The sequence below is a fragment of the Varanus komodoensis genome, unplaced genomic scaffold (genome assembly GCF_004798865.1).
Source record: "Varanus komodoensis strain SLA01 unplaced genomic scaffold, ASM479886v1 scaffold57, whole genome shotgun sequence".
In the NCBI taxonomy this organism is placed as follows: Eukaryota; Metazoa; Chordata; class Lepidosauria; order Squamata; family Varanidae; genus Varanus; species Varanus komodoensis.
Window position 1 is genome coordinate 3,128,792 of NW_025336182.1, and position 20,860 is coordinate 3,149,651.

At 60.1% G+C, this 20,860-nt stretch overlaps 1 protein-coding gene across 5 annotated transcripts in view; it reads left to right on the forward strand.

Annotated features, from left to right (window-relative positions):
* Positions 1-20,860, forward strand: part of PIP5K1A (phosphatidylinositol-4-phosphate 5-kinase type 1 alpha) — a 31,942-nt gene that overhangs the window by 8,303 nt on the left and 2,779 nt on the right. The window contains exons 2-15 of one of the 5 annotated variants that reach the window (XM_044449102.1): positions 4,209-4,246; positions 5,992-6,078; positions 9,385-9,515; positions 10,358-10,475; positions 10,824-10,976; positions 12,187-12,486; positions 12,957-13,162; positions 13,677-13,760; positions 14,297-14,345; positions 15,011-15,095; positions 16,405-16,542; positions 16,911-17,040; positions 18,347-18,412; positions 20,660-20,744. In XM_044449102.1, coding sequence (XP_044305037.1) covers positions 4,209-4,246; positions 5,992-6,078; positions 9,385-9,515; positions 10,358-10,475; positions 10,824-10,976; positions 12,187-12,486; positions 12,957-13,162; positions 13,677-13,760; positions 14,297-14,345; positions 15,011-15,095; positions 16,405-16,542; positions 16,911-17,040; positions 18,347-18,412; positions 20,660-20,744 — 1,670 coding nt within the window. Of the gene's footprint in view, positions 1-4,208; positions 4,247-5,991; positions 6,079-6,190; positions 6,567-9,384; positions 9,516-10,357; positions 10,476-10,823; positions 10,977-12,186; positions 12,487-12,956; positions 13,163-13,676; positions 13,761-14,296; positions 14,346-15,010; positions 15,096-16,404; positions 16,543-16,910; positions 17,041-18,346; positions 18,413-20,659; positions 20,745-20,860 lie in introns of those variants that run through there. The other 4 variants (XM_044449103.1, XM_044449104.1, XM_044449105.1 and 1 more) reach the window with 4 other exon arrangements.

Sequence of the window (20,860 nt, forward strand, 5' to 3'; positions counted from 1 at the left end):
AAACATGCAGTCGATGGCCATTCCCAACTTGATAGGATCAGGATTGGGGTGGTTGATTTGATTCCCCCCCCCCCGTTTCTTCTTGTCCCAGGCTTCCTTTTTGTTTTTGGTTTTTAACCTGAGGGGAGCTGCTTGTACTACGGCTTCTCGCTAAGGACCTGGTGTGCAGCAGGGGATTCGGGGTGCAGTCAATGTCCTGTTTCTTCTGCTTGTCATCTCAGCAAACCTGATGCATGCTTAGCTGAACCCTCAGCCTTCCTCGGCCTCCTCGGGGCTCCTTTATGCCCACAGGCTGCAGCTGCTAGTGCTTACTGTTTTCATCCAACTTGAGATGGGCATAGCAAACTTCTCTGCAGCTTGCCTTGTCTGTAGCCGTGACTAGAAATATATCGGGACAGCCACCTGAGGGATGTTGAACTCGGAGTCCTGCCCTGTGCACGCAGTTGGGACCGATGGCCTTCTTGGCCCCTTCCAACTCTGCTGTTCTGTGATCCAGTGATCTGACTAGAGCGCCTGGCCCAAATTATCCTGTTTCAAGGGCTGTCTTAAATAATCCTCTTCGCCCAGCCAGTGCGGAGCCCTGCAGGTCGTCTTTCCTACAGATGGGCTGCATTTCAGAGGTGCTTCACAAGGAGGCCCGAAGGGTGGGAGTGGAAATGCAGGATTCTCGCCCTCCTTTTGCAGGGTGGGGGGCTTGGGAGGGGAGGCCGAGCTCAGCTGCTGCTCTGGGATGGGCAGGAAATGAGCCTGCATCCTTTTTCTGCCTCCTACCATGTGGAAAGCCCACGTGGCAGCGTATGTGAGCTGCTGGCTTGCTCGGCTGCAAGAAACCTGATTTGAGGCTGCATCTGTTACATTTCTGCACCATTTGCAAAATATCTTTCCTAGACATTGTACAATAATTTATTTCTTTAATTTAAAACAATTGTAGGTCGCTTTCGCACACTTCTGAAACAGCTGGCAAGGAGTAAAAGAAACCATAAGCAAAATGATAGTCACAGTTTGAAGAACGCACAGCCCGCAGCACCAGCCGCAGAATTTTGGTCAGCTAAATGCCTGAGAAAAGCTCATTTTAGGTCCCCTGCCTGTGCCTCTGCAAGCCCCCAGACAGGGCTGAGGAGTCTCCACTGGTCCTAGCTACTTCAGTCACTAGCTGTGAGGTCGAAAGGACAAGGCATGTTTGCCGACTGCATTTCACTTCCATTTTGCTGTGGGCATAGCAGATGCACCGTGTGGGACTGGCAGGCGGCCTTCAGAGTGAAATGGGATGGAGCCGGGTCTGAAGCAAGGCCAAGGGCTCAGTCACCCGCCCCTAAGGTGTGCGTTCCAAGCTCTCTGCTGTGAATACTCGTCACGCCTGCAATTAAGCTTGCTTGAATTGGCCGGGACAGTGTCCCATTCAGTAGCTGGACTTCTTCACACAGTCTGTGTTCCCCATCGGGTAATTTGCATCACCTTTTGGCTTCGCTGCATCTTATTTTTCAATTTTTCGATTTATTTATTTTTCGATTTATATCCTGCCTTTTTCCTACAAAGGGCTCAAGGCAGCTTACATCATTCTCCTCCTCCATCTTATCCCCACAACAACCACCCTGTGAGGTAGGTTGGGCCGAGAGTCTGTGACTGGCCCAAAGTCACCCAGTTGGCTCCATGGCTGAGCGGGGACTCGAACCCGGATTGTCTGAGTCCCAGTCCCATGCTCTTAACCACGACACCACACACACATCTTCTTGTAGGATGAAGGATGCTGCCACCGCTGACGGGAACTGATGTTTCCAGACGTGGCCTCTGTGGAGTCCATAAGGTCTTTAGACTTGTCACATCTGTTGACGGCCTGGACGCCTCCCCGTGCCCTCCCTGCAGCTCCTGGGCTTGGCACAGAGTTCCCCGGAAGTGGCCTGCACCGCATCTCGCCTCTGGGTAGAGCGCATGGCCAGCAAGGAGTAGCCCTCGATAGTCTTGATCTTGCGCAAATGTGCCCGGCCCCCTTTTAAAGCCGTGCACATGGGCAGCCGTTCTACACCTTGTAGCAGCAATTTGCACAGTGAGCATAAGCCGTGTGAAGAAGCCCGTTTTTCTCTCCTGGATTTCCATCAAACGGCTTCCTCGAGTTCTAGTGTGGTGTTAGAGGAAGGAAAATCCAATCTGTCCCTACTTTCTCCACACTGTGCAAGCTTCGTGCACCTTGCTCAAGTTCCCACTCCTTTTTTTTTTTTTCTTTTTTTCTGAGCTAGAGACGTGCAAATGTTGTAACTTTCCATTGCAGGGAAGTTGCTCCAGCCTCGCTTCTCCTCCCTTCCTGTTCTCAAACAAAGAGAAGTTGTGCAAAGCATGAGCCTCACGTGTGTGCACACGCACCATGGCTGACCCCGAAACAACACCGTCCGGTCTCAGCGCTTGGTCACAGGGGACTTGTTCTGTTTCTGGGTGGAGCCCTGCTCTGAGGAGCAGAGCCGAACCGTGGAGGAGGGTCTGGGGCCAACATGTGCGCTACACGTAAACAAATAAAACCCAGTGTGTTTATTTTCACTTTTTGTAGGCTGCCTTGAAGGAAGCAATGTTCAGAAAATGAAAAATAAAGCGGTGTAAAAGGGTTCTAAAACAGTTCAGACCCACATTCTCCCGTTAACCGCTGGTGGGCCACCGTGTGAACAGAGGGCTGGAGTGGATGGGCCACGGGCCTGATCCATCATGGCCCTTCTTAGGTCCTTAGCATGGCTGCTTGGAGCAGGGTGCTGGCGCGTTGTGGACCTTTGGTCCGGCAGTGGGGCCGTTCCCGTGCTCTCCGTCTCTCTTTCCTACCGTCAGAGCCAGTGCTAGCTCAGGGTGTTCTTCACAGCAGTGCGAAGTCGGGAGAACTCGCTTGGCTCCCTTGAGCCCCCAGGCTGCATAAAAGGCCGCAAACAAGCCAGCGATCGGGCCCGGCTTTCTCCTGCCTGGGCAAGATGGCTCCTCTCTCCCGTGCTGGGATCTCGCCCAGTGACCGAGAGCTCGGCACGCGTAGCTGCCTGCTGGCACATGCTCGGCAGCCTGGCAGCGCGTCGTTCCGTCTTGCCTGGGAGCATGAAACCGACAGGGAGGGACGAGCAATCTGGGAGTATCATTAAACCCTTGAGAAGTAATGTCAGAACCTGTTGCGACCAACCCGCGAGGAAAGAGGGTGTTAGTTACGGTTCTGCCGCCCACCTTTCCCTGATACTTTGCAAACCATCTGCAGAGTACACAGGTTAAGACCAGAGTCGGCGGTCTTTGGGGCGCCCACAGGTGAAAGCAGCTGCATTTGACAGGTGCCTCTGAGTGGGAGCTGGAGGATCGGCTGCCCAGTGAAAGCAGTGAGGCCGCTCCAAGGCTGTGCGCTTTCCAAGGGCTGCGGGGGCAGCCACACCGTGGCAGGCCAGGGCCGTGAAGCAAGGCCCAGGCCCAAGGGCGCCAGATCGAGGCTGGAGCCTGCCGGTGGGCTCGACTCATTGCCCAAAACCGCCGGAAGAGCCTTTCAGGAGCCCCTGCCCCGTGACGGGGGGATGCTGGTTTGTTCGCGGGTGCTCCAGAAGCTGGTGTTCAGTGTGGCTATTTAAGACGGGGTGTCGAACCTCTTTCACTCCAGGGGCCACCTTCTGAGTTGGAGGTGCTCTTGGGGTGGTGGGCACACATTCCAGTGATGTGCGCGGACGAGGGGAAGGCGGCAGGGCCCACAGACCCAAAATGCCAGTCCGCTTTCCCTTCCAGCTCCTCCTGCCAGGTATGAAGCCTCGGGAGGGGCATTTCAGCATTTTGGAATGGGAGAGAGCCTGCCCCAGCAGGGATGCCACCGAACGGGCACCGTCAAGGGGAAGGGGATGGCCGCCTCGGGAGACCCCGAAGTTTGCAGTCCCCAGGTGCAGCTTTTGCCTGCTTTGAACAAACCCAGTCTGAGTCCCCCGCTGGAGCTCTTCCTTCTTTATTTTGTTCCTGCCCTTCGGTTCTTCCAAGGGACTCGGAGCGGTGACATGCCTCGTGGCGTCCTCCCCCCTTCCCGCACTCCCCCCAGACATTTCCTGCTGGGGGAATTGGGCAGACCCGCCCTGGCTCAGGGCGACCGAGCGAACTTCTTGACTGTGCAGGGTAATTGGGACGACCTGAAGATCATTTGTTCAATGGCAACACTTTTCATCTCCCTTCTCCCTTCCCCCCTCCCACTTTTTCCTCCCCCCCCCCGCTCTCTTTGGCAGGGGCACCAGGAACAGCCACGTTTAAAAAATCACTTGAGGTAAGTACCTGCTTCTGGAAAAGCTCAAGGCAGAAATCTGGTGGGGAAAAGACCGCCTGTGTGGGTTCGGGACTTCAAGCCTGGAGGTGGGCAGGTTAATCGATTTCAATTTGTGACATGCCATGAGAAGCCCATTCAGTGCTTAGGGGCCCTTGTAAGCTGGTCGATAATTTTGTTCCCAGAGGTAAGCCAGGTATTTTTAAGGCAAGGGTTTGATTCCACACACGCCTTATCCCATCTGCAAGTCAAACAGAAGAAGTGTCAGCCTGGGAATGCACTCCAGTAATGCTTTCTGCAAACAAAACGCGGATTTCTCTCCCAGCGTGGCGTAAACACCGTCCTCCTTGGTGATTCAGCCAGGTGCAAATGCCCGAACCGCACAGCCTCGCGTACCATGAACCAGCCTCCGGCACAGTCGAGAGCATGCAGATAAACAGTCCGCTAAACACCCAGGCTCGGGAGGTGCTTTTGAGCCAGGAGAGCCCCCGTCCAGGTCTCGGCGCTCTGCGAGCTGGCCATTCGAGCCTGGAGCAGTACCTGGGTGTAGGGGAGCAAAGATGCTCTGCGTGGGCCTGGCGCTGAGCTGCCACCGCTGCTGGCCGTGCTTCTCCAGCAGCAGCATCGCCGCTCGCGGCGGGCAGAGCCCAGAGTGCCTGGCTCGTTGCCACACGACCTTCCCTTTGTTCTGAGCTAAACACCCATCCTCCCTGCCTTTGGGCCATGCTGACTGGGGATGATGAGACTGGAAGTTAAACAGCACAACACCACCACCACCCCTCGAGCTCCTTCCAGCGGCCCCTGCCCCAGATCTGGGAGTGGGCAAGGCTGGAGGCGGCACGTTCCTGGATGGGGCACTGCCTCCCACTTGGCTCCACCTCCCCAGCCAATGGCCGCTGAGGATCACATGGGAGAGGGGGGCTCATGGCCCCCCAGGGAGCTGCCCGCAAGCACCACCACTGGCCTTCACGCGAGGAAGAACGGGCACGGCGTGGTCCTTGCCCTCCCTCAGCCTGCCTGGCCCCATCCTGTTGATCGCGGCTGGCAGCAAATTTCTCCTGGGCTTCAGGAAGGGGTTTTTCTAGCCCTACCTGGAAATCAAACCTGTGACCTTTTGCAGGCTCAGCAGGGGCTCTCGGCTGAGCTGTGTCCCTTCTCTTATTCATAAAGTAAGCATATAGTCATGGTTAGAACTGAGGGCTAATTTTAAATAGGAGCCTAGGAGCCTTTTCCTGAATCAGACCTGTGGCCCTTCCAGCCCAGTATTGGGGAAATGCTGTGAACCAGTGGGACCCCCTGCGTACAAACCACGGCGTGTGCCCTGAGCCTCCAGAGGCCTCTCCCATTTCCCTGAGCCTTTTTCCTGGCCCTGAAAGCTAGAAACCCGGCGCACGGGAGCACGTCCTCGCACGCGGGTGCAAGAGGACGGCCTGGGGCGGGTTGGAGGGGACCAGAGCGCGTGCCCGGGCAGGCTGGCCAGGCGTGTGGGACCTGAGCTCCACGCAAAGTGGAAGTCCGTAGTGGTGCAGTTGTGAAGCAGAGCCGCCGCGACCGAGCCTCGCCGGCTGGGAAAGAAAGGGGTTGGCTCCAGCCCCTCGGGAGGGCCTTGGGTTGGAAGCGCCGGTCCAGGTTTGTCCCCCGGCCTTCACGAAATGCCTTGTATTCAGCCGATGCTGTTGCCCCACAGGCGGGGGGTAACGCAGCGAAACACCCATCCCTGTGCTTTCCCCCTCTGCTTCCGGTTCCAGGTGCCAGGCTCCTCTGGCTACTCTTCACAGACCATAAGGAAGGGCCACCGGGGCGTGGATGCCACCGGCGAAACCACGTATAAAAAGGCAAGTGCCGTTCGTTCGCCTCTCCCGCCTCTGTGTGCGTCTCCCGCCTGCTCCCTCCTCCCTCCTGCAGCAGATTCCCGGCATTCTTGGCTATCTGAGTCATGGCCGAGCATAAAAGGCCTGGCTGATTCAGGTAACGTCAGATGCTGCAGGCCACCCTTGACAGACGGAGCACAGGGCTCCGGCGTCGTCGACGCACCAGCCGGAACGCTGCTCCCCGCGTCGCGACGGGGGCCCTCCCGTTCTCGGGGTGTGTCCCCTCGCCTGCCGGCAGCGCAGCCGGGGCCTTGCTGTGGATTAAGGCCGGTTGCGCTGGGCGTGTGCCTTTCCCCGGGGCGGGCGCTCGCACCGCGACGCGCTTCGGGGGTCCAGCGTAGGCTGGGGCCGAACAGCTATGCTGCAGCTCGCCTCGCCCCCCGGCCTGCTCCTCCCGCCTGGCTGAAATGGATGGGCGCCCGATGCCTTCCTCTCGAAGGCCCTCCTTCTCCGTAAGTGGCAGCAGCCTTTGGTGTGTCCGGGCTGTCGGTGGCCGGTGTGTCCGGAGTGGCGGGGGGGCGTGCCTCGAGGGTGCCTGGGGCTGCCCACGGACGGTGGGGAGGGAGGAACCGGCGAGGAGAGAGGGCCGACCAAAGTTCAGGAGAGGCTGACTTGGCCCTTCATATCGTTCCTTTAATGCCCAGCATGGGTAAGCCTGTTTCTCCTTCGTGGGGTTCGGCCGCCCTCTTCCCACGGTGCCTGGGGCAGAAGGGCCTGGCTCCCCCGCTGGAAGCAGCCTCTGCTTTTTGTCTCCTCTGCCCTGGCTCCCGAGCGGGGCTCTGCAATTTCACCGGGACGCTGGGCTAGGCAGAGCGTGCGCACCACTTCCTGTTTCCTTTTGATGTGTTGTTTTGAGTGCCTGTCCTGCCCTCCTTTCCCCAAGGCGCTGGGTTGGCTTGTTGCAATGTTTTTGGCTTTCGTGGCCGCTCGGTGTCACGCAAACCTTGTGCCCACGCACCTGCTTGTAGATTCAGGGAGGGACCAGATGAGTGCTGCTTGGAAGGGGTGGCTTTCCACTTTTCCTGGGGATCTTTTCCTTCCGGCCCCATCGCGGAGGGTCCCTAGCTCAGTGCCCCATTAGGGGGAAAAAGTGAGAATCTGTCTGCTTGGTGCCGGGAACTCTTAGCTCTACGGCCTGGATCAGAAGTGGGCAGACTTCTGGTTCACGGGACTCTTTAATGGCGCTCAAAGCCCATGGTCCCTCTGATGCGAGATCAGAAGGGACATGAGGATGAGAACTTGGAAGACACTCACAATCCATCCTCTCACCCCATAAAAATCCATCTCCTGGTAGCTTTCTTAATTTCAGCAGCATAATTTTGAGCGGTCGGTAGAGATAGTATGTGGCCCCTGCGATTTAATGTAGAACAACCAGTCAGAAATCCTTCCTGAGCTGCCCAGAAATCTACCGGTAGCGTCAGGCCTGCCTTCTGCCATGTCCAGTCTAAATTACGCCAGTTTCTTGCTTCCACACATCGCTTCCCCTCCCGTTCGCCTTGAAGCTCTGTCCAGTGCTCACATGCATTGGCTCTAGGATCCTTCACTGCAGCCCTGTGAGGTAGAGCAGGCTTGTTTTCTGGGCATCTTAGTTTTGTGGTGGGAGGGCAAGGCTGACGTCGAGGGGCGAGTAGCTTCGTCTAGCGAGTTGGTGGTTCCCGTGGGGCCTGGAAGGGAAGAGGTAGTGACCCGACTCCAGGGAAAAGGTGACATTTGAGCGTGGATTTGAAGGTAGCCACGCAGGGGCCGCAGGAGGCCACCCAGATAATATTTGTTATGTTTATCTTGGTTGTTGTTAGAAGTTGTTTCACGACAATTATAATTACCACCTGAAGTATTTTTACGCCTGCTGCTCAGCAAAGCCAGACAGTCTCTGCCCGCCGGCAGACAATCCAAAGAGGCATGATAGGAAAGGAAAAAGGGGAGAGGGCGAGGGCGAGAGCCGTTCCTTTCCGCGGGGCTGGTGGGATGACCCCGCTCTCGCTGCCCCTGCCTCGGGCAGCCTGCTGGCACGGCTGCTGGCAGTGAAGGCAGGAGGGACTTGGGACTGACACAGGTGGGCCGCCCAGTACCATCCTGCGACCCACAGGAAAAGCAGGCGGGAGCACCCTCTGCTTTCTGAGGCGGGACGGCCACACTGCTGTGCTTACCTTCATAAGGGCTAGAGACTTGCTTTTTAAGATGAGCAATAATTAAAAAGCCTCCAGGGTGCACAGCACTACATTTTACTGACCTGATGAAGCAGGAGATCCTGGGGCGCCCTCTCTGTCTCCCCATTCTCTCACGCCTGGTGACACGAAGTGGTTGGGTGAGCTTGCCGGGCCTCACAATTACTCGCGTACTGATGAGTTTCAGAGATGGCGTGGCCTCCACCTTGGATCTTTATCTCCAGAGATTAAAAGTGAAACCCCAGCTTTGTTCTGCCGTGGAGGGAAAACAATGCAGGGTGCGGAGGAAGTCACAGGCTGGGACACCCACCGGCAGAGCGGGAAAAGTCCCGGGCACCAAGCCGCCGGAGCCTGCCTCCTGGGAGGTTTGCTGGAGGGGGTGGCGAAGCAGGAGGGGAATGCGGAAGGGAATGAGAGAGGGGATTTCCAGGCTCCGGGAAGATGCTTTTTCCCCGAGGGGCAGTGGCGCGTCTTGTAGCCTGGAGATTGTGCAAGACACACGGCCCCGTGAGAGAGGGAGACATGGCGAGCCACGCTCGGCCCGAGCACAGGAAGGGCCTCCTTCCTGCCAGACTTTGCCTGCTTTCCTTACGTTGGACCACGTGCGTCCCCCCTTCATTTAGCTTTCCTGCAAGGCTGAGCTCCTTCTACCCACCACCAGCCTTGTCCTCAGCCAGCGAACGAGCAGGTTGTGGCAGTTTTGTTTTGCATGCCGCAGCATTATTGCATGAAAACTCGCTGAAACAATATATAAAATGTGGATGAAATGTAAACTATTTTAGAGGAGGCTGGCGAGAAGGGGCAGCTCCGAGAGGCTCTTGCCAGTGCCCCTCTGCTGGGGCGAGGCCCTTCGCCCCCTCCCGGCCACGTCCCACCCTGGCAGGGCGCCCACACCCACACCCCGCCCTCCCCAGTCACATTACTGTTCCCCTGAGATAACTCTTGCTGGGCTCAGCTGCATCTGTGGGGCAGCCGGAGCAGCTCGGCAGGCAGGCAGGCAGGCAGGCAGGCAGGGGCCTGCAGGTGTGTGCCACCTGCAGAGCCTTCCGGAGCCCCCCAGGCAGACATGACTAAGCCCTGGGCCTTCACTTCCCCTTCCCTCCAGACGACCTCTTCAGCCCTCAAAGGCGCGATCCAGCTGGGGATCACCCACACGGTTGGCAGCCTGAGCACCAAGCCCGAGCGAGACGTCCTCATGCAGGATTTCTACGTGGTGGAGAGCATCTTCTTCCCCAGGTGAGCTTTTACACGCCTCGGGTCCGCTCTGCGTTGATGCGCATGGCCCCCCACCCTTTGGCCGGAAGCCCCGACAGTCTGGAAGAAGCAGCACGGAAGAGAAAAGGGAGGAGGCTGGCCTCTGTCTCGAGCGGACCGGGTGGGGGCAGGTGGCCTAAGCCTAAGCAGCGTGGCGGGGTGGGCAGAGCTCTGTCCTCGGCATCTCTGGTGGAAGGGCCTCTGGTGCTCGGGGGAGCCGTTGCCGGTGCCGGGCCCTGGAGAGCGGCGCTTGGGTGGAGCGGGCGGCACTGGGCAAGGCAGACCGCCTGCCTGCCGCGGCCTCCGGCCGCTCGCCCTGCTCCACAGCCAGCCCTCAGCCCCAGCCGGGGAAAGCTGTGCTCAGATTTTCAGCTGGCTTAGGCAAAGTGTGACAGCGGCGAGGGAAGAGGGGAGAGGCAAGCTCTGCTGGTCACTCCTTGTGGCAGGGAGGCCGAGAGGGCACCTTCCCGCTCCCCGAGCGTCGTTTCCAAAGTGGGGGTGTCCTGAGGGTCCTCCGGGAAGTGCTGGGGGGCTGTGTGGCTGTGGCCGTCGCCCAGCAGCAGGCACTCCGGGGAGACTGTGGGGGTGCCTCCCCGGGCACCTGAAGGTCATGTGGGGCTGAGTGCTTCACACCTGCTTCCGAGGACCCGGCAGGACCCTCCTGCAGTGAGCAGCCGTGCGGCGGCCGAGCCACTGGGGTCCTGTGCCGGATGAGTTAAAGCACAGCCCTGGTGCCTGAGGCTGGCGGGTTCGAGGACTGCAGCTGTGGCAGATAGGCACCGGGGAAGGGGCCGAGAGGCTTACTTGTTTTCTGCTCTCTCCAGCGAAGGCAGCAACCTGACGCCAGCTCACCACTACAACGATTTCCGCTTCAAGACCTACGCCCCTGTCGCCTTCCGGTATTTCCGCGAGCTGTTTGGGATCCGACCGGACGATTACTTGGTGAGTGGGCTCGGCAGCCGGTCCCTGCCTTGTTAAAGGACGTGCTTCTTGCCAGGGCCAGGTGAGCTGCGGCCAGGTGGGCTGGCAGGGCGTGAGGTCCTCGCAGGCGGCCTGGTGGGCCTGCCAGGTGCTGAGCCGCGGCAGCTGCGTTCGGGGGAGCTGCACCGGGGTGGTGGGCAGAAAATGGCTCTCCGGGTGGGTGGGCGTGCTGTGCGAGGAGGGGTGGGGGCGGTAGGTGGCCCAGGCACCCGGAGAGCTTCGCTTCCGCCCGCCTGGGCTGCCTCGGACTACAAGGGCGTCCCCCTCGGAGCTCAGCCCGTCATCCCTCCCCACGGTCTCTCTCCCCAGTGCTCCCTCTGCAGTGAGCCTCTCATTGAGCTGTCCAACTCTGGGGCCAGCGGCTCCATTTTCTATGTCTCCAGCGACGATGAGTTCATAATCAAGACGGTTCAGCACAAAGAGGCTGAGTTCTTGCAGAAGCTGCTGCCCGGTTACTACATGGTGAGTCAGCTGGGAGGAAGGAGGTGGCTTGGATGGCTGAAAGCCACCGAGTGTTGTCTCCCCGCCCTCCTTGTCTCCTTTGAATGTGTTGTGTGACGATGAGAGGCCATCAGGAGAAGAAACAATGTCCAGCTCAGGTGGCATTCTGGCTGCTTCAGACCCCAGTTAACTCCAGATGCCTGGAAGATCTGTTTCTGGGAGCTTGTGGCTGATGCTCAACGTACATAACAAGAACGGCATCTCGCCTGCTTTACAATCATGACCAGAAATTAAAAAAGAAAGAAAAGGACAAAGAAAGAAAAGCAAAATGGCTCAGAAAATCACAATGAAAGCTCTTCTGTCAGTTCAAGTGATGGCATTTCTACCCCTCCTCACACACCTTTGATCATGGCAGTGGCAGACGGAGCCGACGGTGGCATCTTGGAGACTTTTTCACAAGTTTTCCACAGCCTGTGTCTTCTAACTTCTGTATAAGCACATTTCAGAACAGCAGCAGCAGCCCAGTGAAGCCAGGAGCAGTCACTTAAAAGCAAGGACAGCAATGTAAAAATACTGTTCAGAGGAGAGGCAGCTTCAGTGTGGAAATATGAGTAATCAGTGCGAAAACGGGACTGTGTTTTCCTGTGACTAAATAAGTAAGTAAGTGAATTCCTGGGCTGCGCAGACGCTGGAAGCCTCTTTGTTCGACATTCCAGCTCTGCCTTAGCTGATGGTTATTGCTACGTTTGTATGCCGCTGCCTAGCCCACGGGGCCCTCTGGACAGCTTACAACAGAGCAAGAAAAAACATATTCCACACAAACACAATGATATTTTCAAGCAATACAGTCAGGCAGTTTTTAACAATGTTTAACTGTAAGCAATGCAAAATCAAAATACAGCTTAGGACAATAATATAATACCTAATATAATAATATCAGCAGGACATGATGTCAATCAGTAATACGGTACATAATGCCAATAATAATAAGATACAGCTATAATCCTCCCCCCCCCCCCCCCACGCAAAGCCCAGTTACCCATCAGTACAGTTGGCTGAAGATCTAAGGGAGACAGAGGGGCCTGTGGGTAGCAGGCATCTTTGGGGCAGAAGCAATGGCTCGGGACAACTTTGGGGTCGGATCTGATTCTGAACCTGAGTCAGACTTTTATATCTTCCCCTGGAGGGTTCGCTTTAAGAACTCCTGTCCGCCCCTCTCTCCTCCTCCCAGAACTTGAATCAGAACCCCCGGACGCTGCTCCCCAAATTCTACGGCCTCTACTGCGTGCAGGCTGGGGGCAAGAACATCCGGATCGTGGTGATGAACAACCTGCTGCCGCGCTCGGTGCGCATGCACCAGAAGTACGACCTGAAAGGCTCCACCTACAAGCGGCGGGCCTCCCAGAAGGAGCGCGAGAAGGCCTTCCCCACTCACAAGGACCTGGACTTCATGCAGGAGCTCCCCGACGGCCTCTTCCTGGATGCTGACATGTACAGTGCCCTGTGCAAGACCCTCCAGAGAGACTGCCTGGTAGGAGTGGAACCGGGAGCCTTTCCCTCGCACGGGGGCCAGAGGCTGGGCCCTCCGGCCGAGCGGGCCGCATCCCCCAAGTGGGTGCCCACCAGCCAGGCTTGGCTGCAGCTTCCAGCCTGGCCCAGCTGGGCATTTCTTTGGCTGGAAAGACAGGCGCCTCCTTAGACAACTGACAAGCTTGACTTTCTGCAGAGCGCCTTCCGGGTGGCGTACATAATACATGCCAGTCTTGGCTGAGAAACGTAGAGTGCCTTAAGATGAGGCAGATGGAAGGGTGGAATTCTGCAGCCTGGTCCCGCAGGCTTGTGGGATTGCGACTCCCAGGGCCCTTTCGGGGGTGGTGAGAATTGCATTCCCACCCACCTGGCCAGCAACGGGTCGGAGGAGGTTGAGCCGCTTCGGTGCCGTCCTTCGAGCTTATTCACTTGGTGGCGGTGTTCTTGTGTCTGCTTCTCCCCATGCCGCAGGTCTTGCAGAGCTTCAAGATCATGGATTACAGCTTGCTCGTGGCGGTGCACAACATTGACCTCGCGCAGCGGGAGCGGGCGGCCGTGGACGGGGCGTCCCAGGCAGACACGCGGCGGCCTGCTGCCCAGAAGGCGCTCTACTCCACGGCGATGGAATCCATCCAAGGGGAGGCCCGGAGAGGCGGCACCATTGAGACCGACGACCAGTAAGTCCGACAGGCGCTCCAAGGAATGTGGGGGCTGGAATCGCACCCCCAAATGACGGCCCAGAGGAGATCCATGCTTGCGCACGGAGGAGGCACGGCTGCACGTTGGATGACTTGTCCCGCTCTTCTGCTTGCGCTCGCTGGGGAGGGTGGGAATGGCGGCCCCTGGAGGTTTGCCGCCTGCTCCTTTCCCCTCGACTCCAAGCTCCTGGGATCTCGGGGGCATCGCCTGCAGCCTCTGTGGCCTCTGAAACAATTCCATGTCAAACAGCTGTGTTGGAAGAAGGGAGGGGGAAGGGGGGCCTGCGGGCGGGTGGTGGTGTGGCCCCAACCCGGAAGGGCGCTCATCGGGAGCCTTTGAACATGCTCTCCGGAAGCCCTTTCCTGCCAGAAGCGGCGCTCCATGGGGCTCCTGCTGTGGGTGCTGAGCCAAGGCCGGCGGAGCACGGGTCACTCCGGCCACGAGCCGGAGCTGAAGCTCCTGCAGACTCACGCGGCTCCTTTTCCCATCCAGGATGGGCGGGATCCCGGCGCGGAACGCCAAGGGGGAGAGGCTGCTTCTCTACGTGGGAATCATCGATATCTTGCAGTCTTACAGGTGAGCAGCTTTCCGCCACTTGGAGTAGCACGTGGAAGCGGTTGCCATCGTCAGCATGATAAATCGGCTCCTCTGACGCTGCAAGTGCTCGGGCTGTTTCTGCTGTTCAGGCATGCCTAGGATTGGGCCCCGGGTGTCCTGAGACTCGGGAGCTGAATTCTTTCTCTTGGGATAGCCCTAATTATAGGGCGGGATGCCAGAGTGGCCCTTGCTCCCAGCGGGCAAGCCTGCCTGATCACGGGGAGTCACTCCGGGCTGACGGCGTCGTCATGGAGGGCAGGCCCTTGCGGATAGAAGTTGTCTGGCCGGTTCATTTGTCACGCGGAGGGAGGAGGGGAAGAAGGCGGGCCGCGACTCGCTGGCTCTCGAGCGCTCCTCTTGGCTGCCGGCCCGGTTGCCTGGCAAGGCAGACGACAGCCAACAGGAGGGCTCGGAGGCCGGACGGGAGGATTGTGTTGACTCCTTCTTCCAGCTACACCCCCGTTTTCAAATCCGCCCGTGAAGCTAATCTGTTCCCACTTTCCCGATCTTTCTAGGTTTATTAAGAAGCTGGAACATTCGTGGAAGGCACTTGTTCATGATGGGGTGAGCAGCCCAAAGCACTGTCTCTGGTCGTCTTTGTCTAGCGAGGGCTGGACTCTTTTCATGAGGAGGGTGGGAGAGAGAGAGAAGGCCCTCTAGCCCTTCGCCTGCCACTGTGGGCCTTATGAGGCAGTGCAGGCAAGAATGTGGGAAGCAGCAGAGCCGACGGGGGGGCGGGGGGGGAGCAGGGTTGCCACCGGGCTTGGAGGAGGTCGAGCGACCAGCCGGAGGACCGCGGCTTGGCCCGAACACCGAAACCCCTACTTGGGAGCCTTCGCCTAGCAGCTCATGGGGAAGGGGCGATGCTCTTCGATCAGTAAGCGCGCCTGCTCTGGGAATCCTGACCCAGAATGGCCTTTTCTGAGGGCTTCGTGAAAGCCTAGCGATTCTGCTCAAGCCCTACTCCTCTACTGGAGGAAAGGCCATTTTCATCAGCGCCAGGTCCTCTTGACGGCCGGCTGCTTGGCACGTTCTTCAGCGTCTTGAACTAGCACAACTGCGGAAAGTTTCCCATGTATTTCGGGCTGGGTAATGCAGATGATAGTCAGCCCTGAAAGGAAAACACTCGCGCATTCATGGCCAGCTTTTAAACCTGTTCTAAGTTTTTTAGCGACAAGCTGGGCCTCGGTGTAACCCCTGGGCCCTCGCTCTTTTCGTGTCGCCTGCAGGACACGGTTTCGGTGCACAGACCCAGCTTTTATGCAGAGAGGTTCCAACGGTTCATGTGTAACGTAGTATTCAAGAAGATCCCCCGTAAGTTTTCTTTGATTTACCGGTCGTGAGTTTATCCGATTCCTTGCATGTGGGTGGAGCTCCAGCAACCCTTCCAGGGTGACCACTCAGCGAATGTTAGAGAGAGGATTGCTTGTTTCAGTCCGGACCGCGCACAGGGTACAGTGCGAAATCAAAGCAGCCGCAGTAAAAGAGACTTGAGACTGTGACCATCTTTGTCAGGTTCGCGAACTTGTTCCATGGAAGCGTTTCCCGTTTACTTCCAAGAGTAGGCAGCATGCAAAACCGGAGACTGCCAATACTTCCGCGGGTGCCCTGAGCTGTTTGTTTATTATTTAAAACGTTGATACGCCGTCCCCTCATGCCTCGGCATCTCGGGGCGGCTTACAACATAGAATTAAAACAAGAAAACAGTAACAGTAAAATTATATCAAAACCAAAACCAAAACCAAAAAAAGTGACTGTTAATGACAAAGTTGGTTTTTAAAACAGCCATTCAATAAAAAGGTTTTAACGCTGCCTTGAAGCTAACCCTGCTATGCTGGCAGTTTGCTGCCTGACGCCGTGCAGCCAGTGCCACAGCGCCTCTGCGGCGAGGCGCGTGGAGGCAGGGAGCGCTGCTCCCGTACCCTGGAGAGAGAATGTGACCAGCATTCATCGGGGGCGAGCAGCGGCTGCCTCGCTCTCGCGGCCCCTGCCAGGGCCCCGCCGCTCGGTCAGAGTGGGCACAGTCTAAGCCGAGCGCCACCCAAACCCTGTTTGCCAGGCGGAATTGTTGGCCAAGAGCTTTGCTTGGATGAGAGTTGCTGGATTTCACCTCGCAGCACCTCCAGGCTCTTGTGCAGAAGAAGCTGGTTTCCTGGTTTGGGCCGGGTGAAGCATTGCTCTGCCTTGGTCTGAGGAGGTCCTTAAACATGGTTTAATTGTGTTAAAAGCTCTGATTGATGGTTGCTAAAGCTTTAGGAAACACATTGCAGAATTGGGGTGGGAGTGGGGAACGGGGAGGTGCGAAAGCCAGGAAGCCACCGAGCTGCTGGTGGGCAGGAGCAGGGCGGGCCCAGGGAAAGGGCCAAACCCAGATGGGGAGCAGGAGGCGGCTCTCTTGGTTTCCTTGGCGAGATTCTTGCCAGCCCGCCCCCGGACTAAACCGCGAAAAACAGTTATTCTCGGCTTGCCTGTGTGGGTACGTTGGGTGTTTTAGTTTCACCGCTTGGATGGTCATGACCAGGTTCTGGTTCTTGGCCGCTTTTTAAGATTTACATGTCCTTGGACAGGCAGCCCAAGGCTGCGGCTAAGTCTGCTTCTGGTGCATGTGCTTTTTCCTTTGAAGTGAAATCCTCCCCGTCGAAGAAGAGTCGGTCCGGCGCAGCACCGCCGCGGCGGCCAGGCCAGGCCGGAGCCCCCTCCCAGGCACAAGCGGCGTGCGAAACGAGGGTGCAGGTCACGACGGAGGCGGACGTGGAGCAAGGTGGGTGGCGCCAGGCCTTCCGTCGCTCTGGACCGACGAGCGGGGCCCTGAGGCCCCGATGGGGGAACCCGTCTCCAGGTGCTCTCCCTGAACCAGCAGCTGGGCAGCTGCTGCAGGTGCCACCACCACCTGGAGCGGCCCTCCGCCACCAGGCTCCGCCGACGGGGGGATTATGGGAGTCGCTGTCCAACACACCTGGGGGGCACGAGGTTGAGGGAGGCTCTTCTGGAGGGCTGTGGGTACCTCGCTATGCATGCAGCCACAGCGCCAGAACGGGGGGTGGGGAACCCCACTCGCCAGCCGGCCCGGCCTGGGTCCCCGTGTCTGTGCTCACTTCTGTTCCTTGTTCCTGCGCTTCCTCCTCCCAGGCGCCCAGCTGGGCCGCCCTGACCTCCTGCCTCGGACTCCCCCCGTTGAAGAAGCAAACAGTGACTCAGCGGCCACGACCTTGTCCACGTCCTCCCTGGGGAGCAGAGGCCATAACTCGCCCGCCAACAGGTACCGCTCCGCCACGCACGGTGCCTGCCGGGAAGGGGCTGCGCCTGCCCGCGAGCTGGGCCCCCGCTTGGCTCGCGCACTCCTTCGGTGCGTGCCCGCCCGTGCCCACGCTGGGCGGGGAAGAAGGGGGGCGAGCTCCCCCTGCCAGCACGCCAGGAGGGCTTTCAGCGCCCCGGCTCGCCCTTGAAGCGCACGCTCGGTTCCTTCCTGATCTGCACAGCTTCTTAAAAAGTTTCACTTCCTTGCCAGAGGCTCCGCCAAGAACAGCTTTTTCTGCAGGCCGTCGGTGTCCTGCAAGACAAGCAGGCCCAGGATCTGGGATTCTCCCTCTTCAGAAACTTTGCATGGCTCCCACAGGCCCCGAAGTGGGGGATTCCCAGTTTCAGCCTGAGCCTGAGTGCACTTGGTGGAGTTTACCAGGTCGTGTGCCTCGCCAGCCAGCCCGCCTCTGAGCCCTCGCCCAGGCGCTGCCGGCTCCATCCCCCCGTGCCCCATGGACTGCCCTCTCCGCCCGCTGGACTGCTCCGGCGTGGCTTCCGCAAGCCCCCCACTGCCGTGTTCATCCTGGGGGGCAGAAGGTCCCTGTCGAGCCAGTGCCTGTCCAAGAGCCGGGCACTTCCTGTGCATGCGCCTGGGCGTGTGGACGGCTCCCCAGCGCGGCTCCAGCGCGCGCCCGTTCGTCAACAAAAGGGGGCGAGGACAGGATGTAAGGGAAGGCAGGGGCTTGGCAGGGACTCCCCGAGAGGAAGTGCCCCTCCTGTGTCCTCTTCCCCCCCCCTCGCTCTTGCGTAGCCGCCCCTCCCCTCGTGCTGCCGCCCTCCTCCCTGGCTCCCGTTTGGCCTCGCGCCTGGAAGCGCTTCCCACCCGTGAGCGGGCGCGATGCTGCGGCACGTTCCCTCTGTGCAGGGGCCATGTCTGCCCGGACCCCCGCAGCGCAGCGCAGCCGAGGGCGAGGGGTGGGGGGGCTCGACCTGCGGGGAGGGGGCAGGCTGGGCAGAGCGGGATGCTGGACAGGATACGGCGGGGGGCAGCCTTTGTGGGCCAGAGGCGTCGGTGAGGAAGACGGCGGGGCGGCTCGCTTTGCTTGGGAGGAGTGGCAAGACGGGCTGCCTGCCCTGCGGTAAGGCTGCCCTTGCATTAGGCAAACCATGTTTATAGTCCTCAGTGAGCTGTGGAGAAGGCCCCTGCTGGGGCAGGGGGCTGTGGCCCCCGCGCGACCCAGGCCCGTTTGCCCGCCGGCCCGGTGCTGCTCCATCCGGCCCGCGTGGAGGGGAGGCCTCCTAACCCTCTTCTGCTCTCTGCCTAGGCCACAGGCAGAGGCCGCCCCAGAAGCGTTTTCTGCTGGAACCGCACTCGGCGCCCCCACACTTAGGTGAGAGGCGGGGGGGGCGGCCAGCGGGTGCCCCAGGGCTACTCACGCACGGGAGGGCGCCCCGCAAGGACTCTGCCGGGCCTCCGCCGGGCACGCCGCCGCCGCAAGCCTCCTGGTGCCTTAGTGGCCAGTGTGTGCGAGGCCACAGACACACCCGTGCTGCCGAAAGCACTCATGCAGCCGAGCAACGCCAGTGCTCACATGGGGGGGGGCGGGGGGGTCCACTGCGTCTTGTGCCTCTCCCGCCTCCACGCTTTGCTTGTGCCTTCGTACCCTGCAGCCCCGGCGGGCCCCCCCGTGGCCGTTGTGCCAGCCCCGCAGCTCTGCCCCGGTCCCTTCCTCCTCGTGGCTGCCGCTCGCTCGCTCGCTTGCTCGCTTGAAGGGGGGGGGGCTGGGGGGCAGAGAGGCCGGGCAGCTCCCCTCCGCCAGTCGGTGGCAGAGCGGGGGGGAGTCCCGAGGGCCCTGCCGAGTCCCACCATGCCGGCCCCTGCCGTCAGCCCCAGCTTTAAAGGAGTTCAGCAAGTAGATGGGAGCCTGTGATCCAGGAGGACCAAGAGGGCTGCTCCGTTCCTGCCTGGTGCAGAGAAGGGGCAGCCGGGACTCGGTCCCAGCACAGGCAGCCAGAAAGGGCCTATCAGAATCTAGCAGGGAAATCGACTTCCCGCCACCTGCACCTGTAGATCCGTTTCCCTGGAATTAAGTTGGCCAGGCCAGTGGGCAAGTGTCCCCCCGGGTGACGTGCCTGGACCCACTCCCCCAGCTCCCTGCCTCCATTTAGTGGGCCCCTCGATCAGCCGCCGCACCTCGCCGGCCTTGCTGGCCCCAAGCGTGCCTCCGTTCCTGCACTCAGGCGGGTGAAGCACACGGACGGGCAGGTGCCCCGCTCTGGTTCTCCCCTGCGGGGTTCCTGGTCCTTGTATTGGCAGGGAGAGGAGGAGCGGGCGGCGGGGGGGGAAGCACGGCCCGGGTGATGCTTTGGCTGCAGCTGCTTGTCCGTGACGGGGGGTCTGTCTCTCAATCCCGCGTAGGTCAAAGGGCGAAGGATTTCTCAGTTCAGACAGCCTCTCTGCGGAGATAGCTAGTTCAGCTTGTTTCCAAGTAGGTGAGACCTAACCTAGTCAGGCAAGGGAGCTGCTGGCAGGGCCTGTTGCCTGGAGACACGGCGTGGGGGCCCCGAGAGCAGCTCTGGAGGGGCCCCGAGCCGCAGCCACTCGGGCATGGGCCCCAGGGTGGGAAGCCTCGAGGTCTGGCGCCTGCTCAGGGGCTGCTGCTTCAGGCTGTGGTGCTTCAGGCTGCCTGCTGGGTCCTGCGGAGGGCCGTCCGAGAAGCAGCCCTCGTGCATGCAGGGGCAGGGCCTGCGTCTCACTCTGGGGGAGCACGGAGTCAGCCCCGCACCCCCCGTGCGAAGCGGTGCGGCGAGGGGCTCCTGGTTGCCTTGGCCCTGGGTGGGGAAATGGGGGGCGGGTGCTGGACGATGCCCCGGGCACTCGCGGCGTTTGGTCTGCCGCTGGAACGCCGGCAGGCGCTTGGCTGGGGAGCGGGGCTTGCAGCGCGTGGCGCCTCCGCAGCCCAGGGCCTTCGCCTTCACCCAGCTGCCCCCCCTTCGTGCTGCGGAGGGCGCAGGAGGGGCAGAGCGAGCCGGGAGGGGAACCCGCGGTGTGAGCCTGGATTTCCTGCTCAGCGGCCTCCGGGGAGGAGACTGGCTTGAGGCCCTGTGACTCAGACGGGTTGGCCTGGGGGGGCGGAACACGGGGGCTGGTCCAGGCTCCACGGCGCTGGGTTCGCCACAGCAGATGGGATCAGACACTGATCGGCACCCGGGATGGAGGAAGAGGACGGCTGCGATGGTGTCCTGCGCAGGCGTGGCCAGGCCCCTGGGGTGGCGATGGGGCGGCCCGGCTTTCATGCGGAGGCCGCTTGCTGTGGGGCACCCAGAACGGCTGTTGCGTGGCTTTCCCTCCCTTCACGCGTTGTTGCTGCGCGGGAGGAAAGGCAGCGGTTACAGGAGCGCTCTGTGTCCCACTGAGGGCTGGAGGCCTGAGCAGGGCCAAGGCAGGGGAATGAGGAGGGAGAAACCTTCAGTACAGGGCTGGAGTATCTTGGGAGTGGGTTTCCTCTAGGCATCGCCCTCCGTCCGCCGGAGCCTCCTGCCGGAGCGAGGCCGCCCGTGCGAGCCCCAGCGGGGCCCTGCACCCAAGGCAGCGCTGCCTGGGCAGCAGCCTGACGCCTCTCCCCCTCCGCCCACAGTGCTTCCCCAGGGTTCTCCACGCCAGGACGGCCATCGGAGCCGACGGAGCCGTTTGAAGAGTTGCCCGAGACGGAGGTCAGCTTTGTAAGGCTCTTCCCTCCCTTCCGCGCCCCCTTCCACGGTTCCCCTGGGGCTGCCCCACGGCGGCGATTGCGTCTGGGGAGAAGGGAGGGGGTCCCTCTCCTGCCGCGGGGCTGGAG